The 16,238-nt window shown below is 38.4% G+C and overlaps 1 protein-coding gene across 3 annotated transcripts in view; it reads right to left on the reverse strand.

The window, feature by feature from the left end:
* Window positions 1–16,238, reverse strand: part of NEK11 (NIMA-related kinase 11) — a 339,525-nt gene that overhangs the window by 200,195 nt on the left and 123,092 nt on the right. For all 3 annotated transcript variants that reach the window (XM_011933680.1, XM_011933679.1, XM_011933681.1), the window contains exons 10-13: window positions 15,208–15,327; window positions 12,219–12,312; window positions 10,386–10,493; window positions 8,392–8,506 (exon numbers count right to left, since the gene is read on the reverse strand). In XM_011933680.1, coding sequence (XP_011789070.1) covers window positions 8,392–8,506; window positions 10,386–10,493; window positions 12,219–12,312; window positions 15,208–15,327 — 437 coding nt within the window. The remainder of the gene's footprint in view (window positions 1–8,391; window positions 8,507–10,385; window positions 10,494–12,218; window positions 12,313–15,207; window positions 15,328–16,238) is intronic.

Here is a 16,238-nt window from a genome sequence, read left to right on the forward strand (position 1 = left end):
CTCATATTATATAAAATATTTAGAGCTACTGCTTTTTTCCCACTCTGAAATTTCATGAAATACAATTATTTAAACTCCTCACATGCATACAGACTAAGTGTCCTTGTCATGACTATGAGTTGTGCAACTCCGTACTTCCAGCTCATATTTTTCTGATAAAGCTCTCCTTGAAATCTGCATAGGAAACTGTCAGTACAAGTTCTATCTTTTTCTTAGCCTGTCTGCGCTATTATAACAAAATACCATGGACTGGGTAATATAAAGAACCGAAATTTATTTCTCACAGTCCTGGAGGCTGGGAAGTCCAAGATCAAGGCAACAGCAGGTTTGGTTGTGTGGTAAGGGCTGCTCTCTGCTGCCAACATGGCGTGTCATTGCTCGATCCTCTGGAGTGAAGGAACACTATGTCCTCACACGGTGGAAGGTGGAAGAACAAGAGGGATGAACTCACTCCATCAAGCCCTTTGATAAGGGTACTTAATCCCATTCATAAGGAGGGAGTCCTCATGAGCTGATTGTCTCTTAATGACCCCACCTCTTAATAATTGCCAACAACTGAGTTTTTGAGAGCAGACATTCAAGCCATAACAATCTTAAAGCACAAGTACAGTCTTGTACTGCATAATGACATATCAGTCAGCAATGAACCATATATACACTGGTGGTCCCATAAGATAATAATTAAACTAGAAAATTCCTATCACCTAGTGAGGCAGTGTGAATACACATACTGCACTGTCAATCATATAAAAGTATAGTACCTACAAGTGTGTACAATATAATCATAATAAATACTTATGCTACTACTTTATTTACTATACTACACTAATATCATGATTTTATAGTATACTCCTTCTACTTATTTAAAAAATGTTAACTGTAAAACCTTCAGGAGATACTCCAGAGGAAGGCATTGTTATCATAGGAGGCGACAGCTCCCTGCATGTTATTGACCATGGAGATCTCCCAGTGGGATGAGATACGGAGGTGAAAGGCAGAAGGCCTAGGTTGGTATGTGTGTTCGTGACTTCATTTTTAACAAAAACTTCAAAAGTTAAAAAAATTAATGTTAAAAGTAGAAAATAGCTTATAGAATGATATAAAAAAGAAAATATTCTTGTACAGCTGTACAATGTGTTTGTGTTTTAAGCTGAGTGTTATTATAAAAGAATCAAAAAGTTTTTAAAAATTAAATTTTATAAAGTAAAAAAGTTACAGTAAGCCAAGGTTAATTTATTGTTGAAGAAAAATATTTTAAAAAGAAATTTAGTATGGCCTGAATGTTATATATACAGTGCTTATATATAAAGTGTACAGTAGTGAACAGTAGTGAATGTCCTAGACCTTCACATTCACTCACCACTCATTCACTGACTCACCCATGGCAACTTCCAGTCCTGAAAGCTCCATTCATGGTAAGTGCCCTATACAGGTGTATCACCTTTTATACTGTGTTTTTACTGTCTATTTTCTATGTTTACATATACAAATACTTACCACTGTGTTACAATTGCCTGCAATATTCAGGACAGTAATATGCTGTCCAGGTTTGTAGTGCAGGAGCAACCGGCTATACCACAGAGCCTAGATGTGCATTACGCTCTGTCATCTGGGTATGTGCAAGTATACTCTCCGATGTTTGCTTAAGGATGAAATTGCCTAATGCCACTTTCTCAGAATATATTCCTGTCATTAAGCAGTACATGACTGTATTCATTTGAGTGATATTTGAATAGGCTTTTTGTATGTTGTTGTTCATCCTATGTCTGTAATTTTTACAATATAACGACTTACTATTCTTTTTACAGTGCTTTTCAAAGACTTGTTAACAAAGACATCCCCGTTTTTCAACCTACGCTAGGGCAGGAATCAGGTTCACAACCTCAGTACTGTAAAGCAGCATAGGATATGTTCCAAGAAAGGAGAAAAATGATCAGGGAGATTAGTCAAGGAGTCCTGGTAGGAGACATCTTCTGATGTCGCATCAAGGAGGACGTCTTTGAGCTGGGTCTTAGAAGATAAGTTTGCTTCTAACAAGTAGACAGGAGGTGATAAGCAGCATCTAAGTATGCTATATCTGACTTGGTAGAAATAGCTCCTGTCACTGATTGAGCCAAACTCAGTAATAGACACGTATGTCACTGTATGTTAACAAATGTGTTATATCTAATACATGTTATCTCAATACTCACAGTGAAATTTTCAGATTGGTATTACTAACTGCATTTTACTGATTAAAAAATAAATTTAAAAACTGCAGAGCACAGAAATTATGTTCCTTAAAATCACAGTGCTATGACATGGGAAAGTCAGGACTCAAATGCAGATCTGAAAGATTCCCTTTCATATGGCAGCTTAGCTTTCTTTGGGCATCATAACAATGTTCTCCAAGTGGTAAGCACATAAGCCCTGAGCACAACTGTGAAACCTGCATGTATGGAAAATAAATAAATTTATCAACTAAAGGAAAACCATACTGTGTATGTGCAGAGCACTGTCTGAAACACACATTATAAAAGGTTTTACTCTATTACATTTGTTGCTATACCCTATTTATACTACATTTGCTTAGCATGCCATGTCAAAGTGGCTTGTTGGGCAGGTGTTAGTCAGCATCCAGCTTAACTTTTCAAATTGGATATCATCTTTGAAATTTTAGTTAGAGACTTGTCATATAGAAGGAATACTCTAAATTATTAAATATGCCTCAGGGTGGAGAATCAGCACATCTTCATTATTAGATTCATTCTAATTACCCTGTAGAACTCAGAAATTAGTGAGAACTGCAGGCATCTTTATTCCTGAGAGCAAGTATTAGAGTCAGGTGGAAACACTATTAGGAAATGCAAATATAACTCAGTGGAATAAGTGACAATTGTGAAATAAAACCACCATCAATTTATGTTTATAAATCAAGTCTTGAAGACATCTAAAGCTCTGGAAGTGATGGAAGATCTAGGAATGTGGAAGTAACCCCTGGCATTTGTTTGGTCTTCTTTTCTGAGAGCTAAACAGCCAGGCAGCTCCACCAGCTGGAGACATCTTGGGCTGGGCATTGGAGTCTGAGCTACTAACTTTTGTTGTATTAAGCTCCAGTGGCTTTAGTGGACACTAGGTCCTTTTAGGTCTGCTGGTAGGGCTCTCTGCTACTCAGATGTGTGCACCTCAACCCCCAACTATAAAGACGCAAGAGAGAGAAGCTAAAAGATCCCTGTCCCTTATCTCCAAATAGCCAACTTTCCTCCCGGGAAAGGACCCCAAAGCTTTGTTAACACTCATTGTGGAAGACAATGTTGTTCAGCTGATGTTAGAAGAAAATCTCAAACCCCATGATCACCCTCTGGATTACGGACTCTGTGTCCCAGGTGATACCCAGAGATCTTCCCAATTGCTGTCTATCTCCATGACTTCACTTGCATCTTTCTTGGCTATTCATTAGCTAACACATAGACAGTTAAGCATTACATTGTTTCTTCTGAATATTTTAACAATTTTTTAAATTTATCAGTTTTATTTAGGTATAATTTATATACAATAAAATGCACTAATTTAAAGTATAGAGTCCAATGAGTTTTGACAAATATACACATCTGGGTAGCCATCACCACAATTAAGACAGCAAACTTACAAACTTTTCTATCACAAAAAAAAGGTTTCCTTGTGCCCTTTTGGAGTCAACTCCCACCACCACCCCCCCAGGCAGCAACTCGCCTAATTTCTATCACTATAGATAAGTACTTCTGGTTCCGGAACTTCACAGAAATGGAATCATTCAGTATGAACTCTTTTATGTGAGGCTTCTTTCACTTCTCATAATTTTAAAAGTATTTATCTATATTGTTGTATATATTGGTGTGTGTTCCTTTTCAGTGTCAAGTAGTATATATTCCATCGACGAACTACACATTTGCTTATCCATTCACCTGTTGATGGACACTTGACTTGCTTTTAATTTTGAGTACTTATGAATAAAACTGCTAGAAACATTTGTGTACAGGTCTTGTAGACACATTTTCAGATAACTATCTAAAAGTGGAATTACTGAGTAGAGGTTTTCTTTTTAAAATTAAAACAATAAAAACATATCATGTTTAATTAACAAAGTTCAAATCACTTTATTTCCACTTGAACTTTTAAAAAGAAGAGGTGACATCATAAGTCATAGAACAGCCCAGAACTGCAAAGGGCATATGGGGTTCCTACAGGCAAGTAAAGCACAACCACCTAGAGGTCAGAGCTATCTCTGAGCACTGGGTTCAGTGCTTGCTTAAAGAGTGGCTGAACAGGAAATGAAGAGGTGACAGCTGGTCAGGAGGTGGGTAAGCAGCCAAGGCCTACTTCACTGCATTTTCTGCATCTGATTGGTGGGGTAGGGAGTCATGCTCCTGGTAGACCTAGGATCAAGAGTCTCAGGCTATTCCAGCTTTGGAGAAAACACTGCTCTGAAAGTCAGCTGTGAGTTGCTAAAAAATAAAATAAAATAAAATAAAATAAAAAACAAAGGCTAGAGTACAAGGAAGTTTCTGGCAAAAATTAATGGGCAAGAAATCATTAGCATTACATATGAGAAGTTAAATGGGGATAATTTCTTTAATATTCCAGTTGCACTTTCTCAATTGATTATAATGGTTACCCATGACTTTCACTAGATTAAATCATATAATCATATGCATAGTCAACTAATGCATATCAAATGTAAATAATAAGTCTTATCCTGTCTTTTTTTTCCCTGCAACTAACTCCTCATATGCCAGAGGGAATTTTCCAATTCAACATCAAAGACTAATTAAACATTTGGTGTAGGAGCTTTGAAAGAATGACTGTGTAATTTTATTTTACATATACATGCCAAATAAAAAATAAACTAATAAAAACTTCCTTTGGGTGCTGAAAGTTTGCAGTCTAATCTTCTAAAAGGCAAAAAGCATTGAAAAAATAATTAACCACTTCAGAGTTCATCAACAAATTAAGTCTCATGTTTCAAAACTTCAATTAATCTCTGTGATCACTAATTTTCTAGTAGTTGCCCACCTTTCTAATGATTTGTCAAACCCACGGCTTGCATTTTCTTTTTTTCTTCTTTTTTTACTTTTGTTTTAGGTTCATGATAGCACTATTCACAATAGCAAAGACATAGAATCAACCTAAATGCTTACCAAGGTTGTCTTTTCATAGTTCTAAGTTTATTTTTTGAATTTAATATTAAGAAAGAATAGCATTTAGAAAGTATGAATTTACAGACAGGAAAAAATAACGGAAATGTTTAAAGTATTTTACAAGGCATCTGATTCACCTAAAACTATTAAGTATTTTTTCTAATCTGATAGTTTATCATAGAGTCCTAAGTAGTCTTTACATTACAACATGAACAAAGTGGTCAAAGAAGTAGATGTGACGATTTCCACTTCGGCTGGTAAATCAACACACTATCTCCCATACTGAAACCTCCATGACAAAGGACAAAATGAGAGGTAAGAAGGACATAGCTGGAGTTTCCCATAGTAGCCGGAACCTGTAGTCAAGACTAGCTTGGGAGTAATTTGGCTACTACAGTTCACAAAAATTAGCAAAGAGACACATGACAAAGACTCTTCCTTTCGAAAGTCCAATTCCTTTGATATGTTTTTCTGTTTCTTACAAGTCGATTGCTTCTACCCACCACCACCGGAAACACATCCTTTGGGGGAAATGGAAAGGGTGGTGTACTAGATAGAAAGCAGGAACTCTGCGGTCCTTAAGCAAGTCATTTAATGTCTTTGGATTCTCATCTATGAAATGAAGTATTAAGTACTTTTCCTATTTGAAATCAGGAGGAAGCTCAGACTTTTTGGTCCTAGACCACCCATTCAATATCCTGCCCTGGGGCTTCCTATGCATAAAGAGTGATGGCTCTGTCCTCCAGCAGAGCACAAGCCACAGGTATCGGGAGTTACATACTGCCTAACTTTCTCAGCTTTCTGTCACTGGAAAAGGGTCCAATTCAGACCCCAGGAGAGGGTTCTTGGACCTCGCACAAGAAAGAATTCAGGGCAAGTTCATAGAGAAAAGTGGAGGCAAGTTTATTAAGAAAGTAAAGAAATAAAAGAATGATTACTCCATGGGGAGAGCATGGCATGAGCTGCTCAACTGAATAGATTTATAGTTGTTTCTTGATTATATGCTAAACAACAGGTGGATTATTCATAAGTTTTCCAGGAAAGCGGTGGGAAACTCCCGGAAGTGAGGATTCCTCCTACTTTTAGACCACATAAAGTAACTTCCCATGTCGTCATGGCATTTGTAAATTGTCACAGTGCTGGTGGGAGTGTCTTTTAGCATGCTAATGCATTATAATTTACATATAATGAGCAATGAGGATGATCAGAGGTCACTTTTATTGCCACCTTGGGTTTGGTGGGCTTTGGCTGGCTTCTTTACTACAACCTGTTTTATCACCAAGGTCTTTATGACCTGTATTTTGGGCTGACCTTCTCACCCTGTGACAAAGAATGCCTTAACCTCCGGGGAATGCAGCCCAGTAGGTCTCAGCCTTATTTTACTCAGCCCTTACTCAAGATGGAGTCGCTCTGGTTCTAATGTCTCTGACATTTCTATTTTTAGAAACAGAAGTCCATGGGATATTTCTATACTTCCAAATTTTACTTTTGGAAACTAACAAATAATATATTAAATACCATAAAAAGCCTAAGATAGAAATTCATCTGAAATACATATTTGTTTGTCAAGAATGTCTGTTACAAGATGGCTTCCATAGCACCATTTTAAAAGTTGGCTAATGCCAATCTAAAGAGCTTCAAGGGGCTTGTCTCCATACAGCTGAAGGAGGCAGCACAGGCTCTAACAACTCTATCAAGAAGACTTCAAGTGCAAATCTGGGATGAGAAGACAAGATAATCCAAGGTTCACTACCTTAATTCTCAACTTGAGAAGAGAGCTAAACTGCTGCCAAAGAGAGCTGTTATATCATTGTGCAGCCCTAAGGATGCACTTGCAGACCTCCAACAACACAGAGTGCAACTGGCCAAGGATCCCAGCTGCTGTGCTCTGAAATCCATCTCTGCATTCTCTCAGAGGCTATGATGCCTCCCGATGGACTACTACTGGAGCACAGTAGGAATACAAAGGCAGGCCTGTAGGATGGCTGACTTTGCTAGAGGACTTCCTGATGCCTTTGCTACCTCTGACTGCAGAGCAATCTCGTTCACCTCAACCAAACCTCTCTTTTCACTTGGAATAAGACTTTAATCAGTGGTCTAATGGTTCCCCTGGTTTTTTCTAGCTCTTCCTTACTTTCTTTTATGTAAGCATTTTCTCTAAAAGTAACATTGCAATTGTAGTCCTGTCTTAGCATCTGCTTCTCAGAGGTCCAGACTAACATTCATTCATGTATTCATCTACTCATTAATTCAGTCAAGAATTATTAATTCAGTCAAGAATTACAGAGTGCTTAGAATGTTCCTGGAACTTTGCTCTAGGCACTGGGGAGACTGGTGAACTATACAGAGAAGACACTTACATTGATAACCCTTCTCTGCTCAAAGCATCATAACTGCTTCCCCTTCTTTAGCACTTACTGTGTGCTGGGCACTGAACTAAGACCACTTCACATGCCACATCTCATTTGCTCCTCTCAACAACCCTGAAAGAAGGCATTATTATTCTTATTTCATAGATAAGAAAACAGAGACCTAGAGAGATTATATTGTCAGGGCCTTTTCTGATAGGGCCAACTTTTTTACTCCAAAACCCATGCATTTAACCATTAGCTTATGATGTACCTACTCCATTTGGATGTATCTGCTCCATGTGGACCACTGATTAAAGTCTTATCCCAAGTGAAAATAGAGGTTTGCTGGAAGTGTACTCATTTGCTGTGTAGTCTGAGGTAGCAAAGGCATCAGGAAGTCCGCTAGCAAAGTCGGCCATCTTACAGACCTGCCTTTGTATTCCTGCTCTGAGCCCTTTTATTTTCTGGTAATGCACATCTGCATAGTTGATTTTCCAAAGCCTGGCTTCATTTCTTCAATTTAAATTTATGACAGTTGGGAGAACCATTTACAGAACAGGGAAAACACAGTGCTCCAGAGCATTCAGAGTCTGCATGATTCCAAAGTCAGGTTAACGACAACATTGTTTAACCCACCCAGAAGAGGTCTCTCACCAGGTGTGAGTTTCCAACTCATCCTCACTATTGCAAAGAAGATAGAGAGGACAGAAAAATCCTTAGCTTCTCTACTTTTCATCCTGGTCATAGCCCTGGCAAACTGATAGCAGGTAGCTGCATATACCTGGAGCTTCTCTCAGAGGCCAGACAGGCCCACTGCAAAGTCAGCCACAGCAACCTGGGCAGCAGCTGTGAGCATCCTTGTGAAAACCAATGCAAACACGTACCATGATATCCAAGGTCAGATGTGGCATCCTCTACAATTGATTCAAGTTTGCAGAGGTCCATGGAAGGAATAGGCTGAGGCTCAGGCAGGTTCTCTAAAGTCGGTTCATTAAATTCCTTGTGGAAGGTAATTAACAATTCATGAGATGCTGATAGAAGGAAACAGCACTACCACAAATCAAAAAAATATTCTTACTCAGAAGACTACTTGGAAAGAGGCCTACCTAATCCTCCCCCTTAAACATTTTCAAACTTCAGGAGGTAAGTCGGGATAAGAGAAACAGCCCTGAATCAATGAGACAGGTGACCTTGCACAAAGCATTTAACCTTCATGGGCTCAGTTTCAGGATCATGACTAGCCAAGTGGGATGCCCAAGGTACCAACTGAAGGTACTCACTCCATTGACAGCTGAGGGGGGCCTCCTTCAATTTGGCACCTAGGATATTCCACTTACTACACCCTACTCCAGCCCTGCTCAGTTTCTGCATCTCAAAATTAAAGGTGTTAGCTTGAATGACTTACAAGTTTCCCTCTAGCTTTAAATCTCTGTGATTCTATGAATTCCAATTTCCTAAAAGAAAAAGATCTAAGAAACCACATGATGAAAGAATTCACACTTCAAAAAAATAAAAGGTTTAGCCAAAATCAATAGGTATTTCAATAAATCATTTTGCCTTTTCCCCTTAGTTATGTGTGTGTGTGTGTGTGTGTGTATGTGTGTGTGTGTGTGTGTGTGTGTGTGTATTTGTGTTTGAACCTGGAGCTGGTGCTGAGTTGATCTATTTTTCTTGATAAATGGTTTTCATGGGAAACTACTCCAAGAGTATCTTTTTTAATAAAACAAAATTTAAAAGAAAGTTCAATCTAATCTCAATAAGTAAAATGAAGCCATGCCACACTGCAGTGCAGTATTTGTGAGAATATCATCATAAAGTGTTTTTAAGAAGTCAGTTTTCTGTACTGTATAATACTTGTTTCAGGAGGTGAAATTGGTTCCAAATTTCAAAGGATTGCTGAGAGTACACAGAGAACTTTATGGATAAAGAACAGAGAGTACATGAAATACATCTTTACGTGCCCTTTGAAAATTATTTGAAAATAAGAATGTATTTGGACTCTCAATTAACTTTGATTTGCTGTTTCTCTTTGAAGAGAAAGACAGAATTATTATAAATGCTTTGTTTAAAAGGAGAAGGACCTGGTCTGATCTTTGGTCCCCATTACCACTCTATGTATGGAGACCTGATCTGCTATGTACTTTTCACAGAGACCTAACTTTAGCCCCAGCACAACTGTATACGCCACAGGATCAAAGACAGACCTGGCCTGTCTTATGTATTATGGTATCTAACTGCTTTAAGCTGTCATTCTTTAGAGAAACGGTGCCTAACATGATTCCACATTCGATGGTGCTTCAAGATTTCAAAGCCCAAATTCAGCCAAGCAGAAAATGCCTGCCAAAATAAAAGGCCTTGTCAGCTAGGGTCTGAAAAACAAAGCAAGCCACTCTCCTATATGCCTCAAATAATTTTTATAACATGTTTAAGAGGTGACATAGAGCCCATTCTCTCCCATAACTCTGATTCTCTCCTATAAGTGCTTTAGAAATAGAAAGTAGCTTGCTTCCACCAGGCGAGAGGCATGGAAGAAGGAATAGAGAACAGAGCCCCAGTGAGATTACTAAGAAATTAAATCATAAACATGTGTATGGGCAAGGGGAAGGAAAGCACTCAAAGATGGGAGCATTTTTCTCTTCCTCTTCTCCTTCTTTATCACATTTTTCTTTAGCCTCTTGCATCTGATTAATCTAATTTCTTTCCTATATTTATTTCATCTTTTTCAGCTCAATGAAGCTTTTTCCTGCTACATTTAAAACCCTTCAGGCTCCTCTGCAAAGTGTTCGGCTTCCCATTTTATTTCCCCTTTGTTCTCTGGATATCATTAAACCTGCCCCACTTTTGTGCTGAGTATGTGTGTGAATATGATTAAACTTGCCTCTTCCCTGTCTTGCCACCTCTCTTCATCCTCGTCCTGCGGTGAACAAGAAAGTCTTCCCTCAGATTGCTCCTCCTTTTCTTCCATTCCTATTAAATGTGTTTTTTCCTAAAGAGATTATGACAAGGTCTGTTCAGCAGTGGTTTTCCAAGTCTTCCCTCATCTGAGGTGAAGTGCTGCTTTCAGGAGGCCCATTTTCTATTCATTATTAATCAGAGTGTACACAGGAATCAGACCAGCAGCATACGAATTAGCAGAGGACTTATAAGAAATACAACATTTCTGAGCATTCTAGAAAACTATGTCCCCATTTCTATAGCTGAATAAACAAGTACTTTACACATGAACACACTCAGAATTCTTACAATTCTGTCAGCCTCCTTGTCAGGATCTGTGGGAATGTGCAGTTCTCAGCACTGCAGGGGGACAAAGCAGACTGAACCAGAGAAGAAGACCCATCTTCACAGGCTATCATTTGCAGGGCCTAGAAGTGTGTGGGAAGTTGAAGAAAGGCACCCAGTTTTCAGAGGGGGCTTGAGTCCTTCCATAGTGGTGGCATCAAGACCCTTTTCCAAGTAGGGATCCAGCCCTATTGTTGACCCCATGGCTTTTCAGCCAGCAGGTTCTTCACTCACCAAGTTCCCATCTCCCAAGTCTCTGTAGCCTGCAACAGATCCCACATGGGGACTTCACTTAAATGGAGTGGCGGATGGGTGGGAAAAGGGGGATGGAATTGAGCACATATCAAACCAGCATCCCCATATTGTCTGCTAACTGGTCCATCAAACAGAGGAAGACTTCTGAGGTTAGAGGAAGCTAGGCCTCTTATTGGTCCCAACTTGGGATTTTTAGAACTCCAAAGCACATAGAACCCCTAAATAATTGAGAAAGATGCATTACTGGCAGATCTCCCCTTAAGAGGGGCCCTATCTGGCTGAGGGTGAGGTCTCATGCATGCCCTAGGGTTTGGAGCCCTCTGATAACTAAGCTACAACAGAATTAGCATCCCTGGGGCTTGGGGGATTGTACCCGCAGCCTCAGGGGGCTTGGTGCTTCCTGCTAAAGGAGAGAATCTCTCACATGCAGGGATCTCCATTAATAAAAATCAGAATTTGAGACAGTAGAAGTTATCTATAAAAATGGCTTCATCCCAAGTTGCTTTTACCTGAAGAGCTATGAGGTTGGTATTGACATCTATTGCCCAAAGTTGACATTGTAAAGACCACCTTATTAATCAGGGCCTACCCAAGGCCTGTGGAGACACTGTCAACCATTAGAGAAAATGGTGTTTGCTATTTACAGATTTGGAATGCCGAGGACATGAATTTGGGGTCATTTCATGTGAATCTGCAACTCTATTCATTATTGAACATCTATGGCAGTTAAAATTTGAATGAAGTTATCAACATAATGTACAACAAAATGGGTAGGAAACAAAATAAAAAGGAAAAGAACAAAAACCAAAGAGAACAATGTACTAAAGAGGTAAAGCAACAACAGCATGGGTGGAATTAAAAATTAGATACACACACATTTGTTCTGTCAGCTAATCATTTTAACCCATCAGTTACGCATTCAGTGCCAATTCAGTTGTCTCGTGCAGAGTAGGCGCTTGATTTTTGTTAAATGGATCAAATGAGCCACCTCTCGCTACAGCCACTTCGAATCGTTGTCACCAACTGTTGACCTACATTCTAGAATCCTTCCTGGAACTCGGCAAAGTTAATCTGGATGTTCTTGTTTTCTCCCTCATCCCTTTTCCTACCCAATCATCGCCAAGAATCTGAAGCAAGAAAAATTTTCGTGTAAACTTTAAAATAAGAGGATACTTACATGGAGTACATCAACACTCAGCTGCTGAAAGTTCCGAGATCTCAATTCTTGCATTCGTTTGCTATTTTCTTCATATTTTTCTTCCACAATCTTTCTGTAAGTTTAAAGTGAATGTAGAAAAATAACTGTGAATTGCTAAAACCATGTCTATATTATACAAATGAATGTGATCCTTATTTCAACAGATCGACTGGGGGATTAGAAAATCAGGCCATCAGTTCTCTTCCTTATCAAGGTGAATGTGGTGCAGCACCCAGCTGATTCTCTTTTAAAGCACACACAGGATGTTCTGGTTCCTTATTCACCCTTACAAATCCCAAAATGCAGCAGCAGGAGAAGGCAGTGCTCCTCTCTGTGTGTTCTCCAAGTGTAATGACAGAGCTATGTGTTCCCAATGCCTAGCACAGTGCCTAACACATACTAATAACACAAAAACTGCTTTCAGGATGAACAAACCCATAAAAAGTAAAACTAGAGCCACATATCAAAGGATGTGTGAGGAAATATATGGGAGTTATTGTGCAGGGGAATTTTTCTAGACACATTTACTTTGTTTTCTCTTATTACAGGAGAGTGAGTTTAAGAGACCTGCCACTAAACTGGGAGAAAGATCTGAGTTCTTTGATTACTTGTGGGCTAATTGATACTCAGGTTTTCCTCACTGAACACCCTTCTGGTCTCTTGTCTCTAAAATGGGTACATTATAAGTCTTCTGAAAATAGAGTCATTTTCTAGCTAAAACACAAGACCCCCTTGATTCTACAATCAACAATTAGAAACAATTCCAATACAATTTATTCACAAAATCAAGGCCAAACTTTATTTAAAACCATTACCTTCAAATAAGAAAAATATATTACTGTAACATGTGAAAGATATGTGACTTCTTTGTATTAAAAAACAGTTTTAATATAAATATTTTGTAATCTGCATATGTTATTAAATTAACCTTTTTAATCTGTTCCCATCAGAGATTTAATTTTCCTTTTACCCTCAGCCAATGACATGAATCATAGCACCTTGGAAATACCACCATTTCTGAGGTATTACAAACAGATTTGGGGCTGTGAGCTGATGCAATGGCTCAAGCAATTTATGTCAATATATTTTCCCAGTAAAACTCACACTCAATGTCACAGTGGTTTGCAGAAGCCAACTTGTATTGGCTCCCAAGAGCAGACTGTGTAAATATCTTCCCAACTGAAAATTAAAATGATATCATATTGGTAGCTTGATATTGGTCACAGTGGAAGTATTTATATCACAGAAATCAGCAAACAAATCAGCAGCCCCCTTCAAATCCAGAGCTGGTTATTAAATATTTACCAGCACACCACTGCTCACAATGTACTTTCATGGAAATCTTTTTCTGCCCATTTATTAAAGAAAGCACATGTTAAGGGAAAATAGACTCATAGATTCTTATTTGGCTTATCATGATATTCATTCTAAGTACAAGGACACCTCTAAATCAGTTTTCAGATAAATTAACAAGGTAACAAAATGAATAGGTTTGTGTTCAGGTTCTTTCTGTCTCTCTAGTTCTTGACTGGGGCTCCTAAACTACCAAAACATTGGCAGAGGAAGAAAAAATAAGAAACATTAGGAAATTTGATAACCTACCAACAGATAAATCAGTTTTTCAGAAATTGAGGCTCTTAGGCTCTTTGAAATTTCATTTTATACATGTATTTTTTCAGTTTTATTAAAACTTAATTGACAAAAATGTTTAGATTTATATATACTATGTGAGGTTTTCATATATGTATACATTGTAGGATGATTAAATTAAGCTCTACTCTGTTAGCAATTTTCAAAAATACAAAACAGTGTTATTAATTACAGTCACAATGCTGTACAATAGATCTCCAAAACTTATTTTTCCTGTCTGACTGAAACTTTTTACCCTTTGACTAACATTTCCCTATTCATGCCCCCCACCCCTAGTAACCACCATTCTACTCTCCTCTTTCGTGAATTCAACTGTTTAAGATTCCATATATAAGTGATATCACGCAGTGTTTGTCTTTCTATGCCTGGCTTATTTCTCTTAACATAATGTCCTCCAGGTTCATCCATGTTGTTGCAAATGACGGGATTCCCTGCTTTTTTAAGGCTAAATAGTACTCCATTGTATGTATTTATATCACATTTTATTTATCCCCTTATCTGTTGATGGATACATATGCTGATTTCATATCTTGGCTACTGTGAATAATTCTGCAATGAACATTGGAGTGTAAGTATCTTTTTGATATACTGATTTCATTTTCTTTGGATATAAATCCAAATGTAGGATTGCCAGATCATATGGTAGTTCAATTTTTAATTTTTAGAGGAATCTTCATCCTATTTTTCCATAATGGGTGTACTGATTTACATTCTCACCACTACTGCACAAGGGATCCCTTTTCTCTACATCCTAACACCTGAAATTTCACGTTTTCATGTAAATACTCTAATTACCAGTGATGCCTCCCACCAGCAACGCTGCCTGAGCATAGACTTTTCTAAAGATTTCACTTGACAGAACAGACCTCTGCTTCCCGTCTACTTCTTCCAAAAGCTAACAATTTCCTGCCAATAAAGTCTCCTTCCTATAAATAAGTGAGGTCTCCTGGTAGAAGGTACGCAGCAAGCACCTAGGGAATCTGGGTAAAACAGTGATATCTCCTGCTGGGGTGTGTGCAGAAGCTGTCAACAGCGATGAGGTTTCATTTGGAAATTGACTCTATTTTCATCACTAATAACCTCCCAAATAGTTAATCTTTCCCTTCACACAAGACTGAAAGCCTGATATTAATAGCACCTGACATTCAATCTATGGCTCAATAGTCATCTTGAAGTGAACGAGTGAATGAATAAACACATAAATACATAATCGTATGCACTGGGGTTTCCTGTTTTGGTTTCTGCTTTTCTCTGTAAATTCCCTGAGAGCCCTGAGAAGTAGTACTAAGCATGAGTGCCTAAAGGAAAAGCAACTTACTTCAGCTTCCTGGCTTTCTCATCAGCCGCCTGGAGCTTTCTCAGCCTCATCCTTTCTCTCGGAGTCATTTTCTGAACTTCTGACAGTGCCCTCAGAGTCTGCAGGTGGATCCTTTTTTGCCTATAAATAACAAAGATTCTCCTCATATAGCCCATCCTAAACATGTTCAGAAAAATTAAACAAATATTTTATAAAAGTATCACTACACTACTGAGAGCAAAAGCATCTTGAGACAGGCCAGGCAAAAACTAATAAGCTTTGGGTATGTAATGAGCCAAGCAGGACTGTAGTTAATAAGCAACACTTTCCAAATTAGATTCTTGTTTAAAGGAAATTATTTACTTTCCAAATTCCTGCTCATTTCATGCCAATGACTAGTTTTCATAAAGTAAAACAAATTAGGATCTCGGTCATTAAAGAGTAAAGAGACGGGCACAGTAATTCCACTATGTGTATAAAACACATAATCTTTAGAGGTAGGCAGAGTTTGAATCCCACCTCCACCACTCATTAGCTCTGTGGCCTTGGGCAAGTAACTGAACCTCCTTGAATCTCAGTTTTCTCATCTGCAAAGAATGGGCCCTAGTAAGTATCACATGAGATAACATATGCACAGTGCCTAGCACATAAAAAGTATTCCAAATGCTAGTATTATAATAGCTGAATCTTATTTTTTAACTTTTATTTAAAGTTCAGGGGTGCATGTGCAGGTTTGTTATACAGGTAAACTCGAGTCATAGGGGTTTGTTGTTCAGATTATTTTGTCACCCACATATTAAGCCTAGTACCGATTAGTTATTTTTCCTGATCCTCTCCCTCCTCCCACTCTCCACCCTCTGAAAAATTCCAGTGTCTGTTGTTCCCCTCTGTGTGTCCATGTGTCCTCATCATTTAGCTCCCACTTATAAGTGAGAACATGCATGATTTGGTTTTCTGGTCATGCATTACTTTGCTAAGGATAATGGCCTCCAGCTCTGTCTATGTTGCTGCAAAGGACATGATCTTGTTTTTGTTTTTTTTTTTTTTGAGAC

The sequence above is a fragment of the Colobus angolensis genome, unplaced genomic scaffold (assembly GCF_000951035.1).
Source record: "Colobus angolensis palliatus isolate OR3802 unplaced genomic scaffold, Cang.pa_1.0 Scaffold129, whole genome shotgun sequence".
Classification (NCBI taxonomy): Eukaryota; Metazoa; Chordata; class Mammalia; order Primates; family Cercopithecidae; genus Colobus; species Colobus angolensis.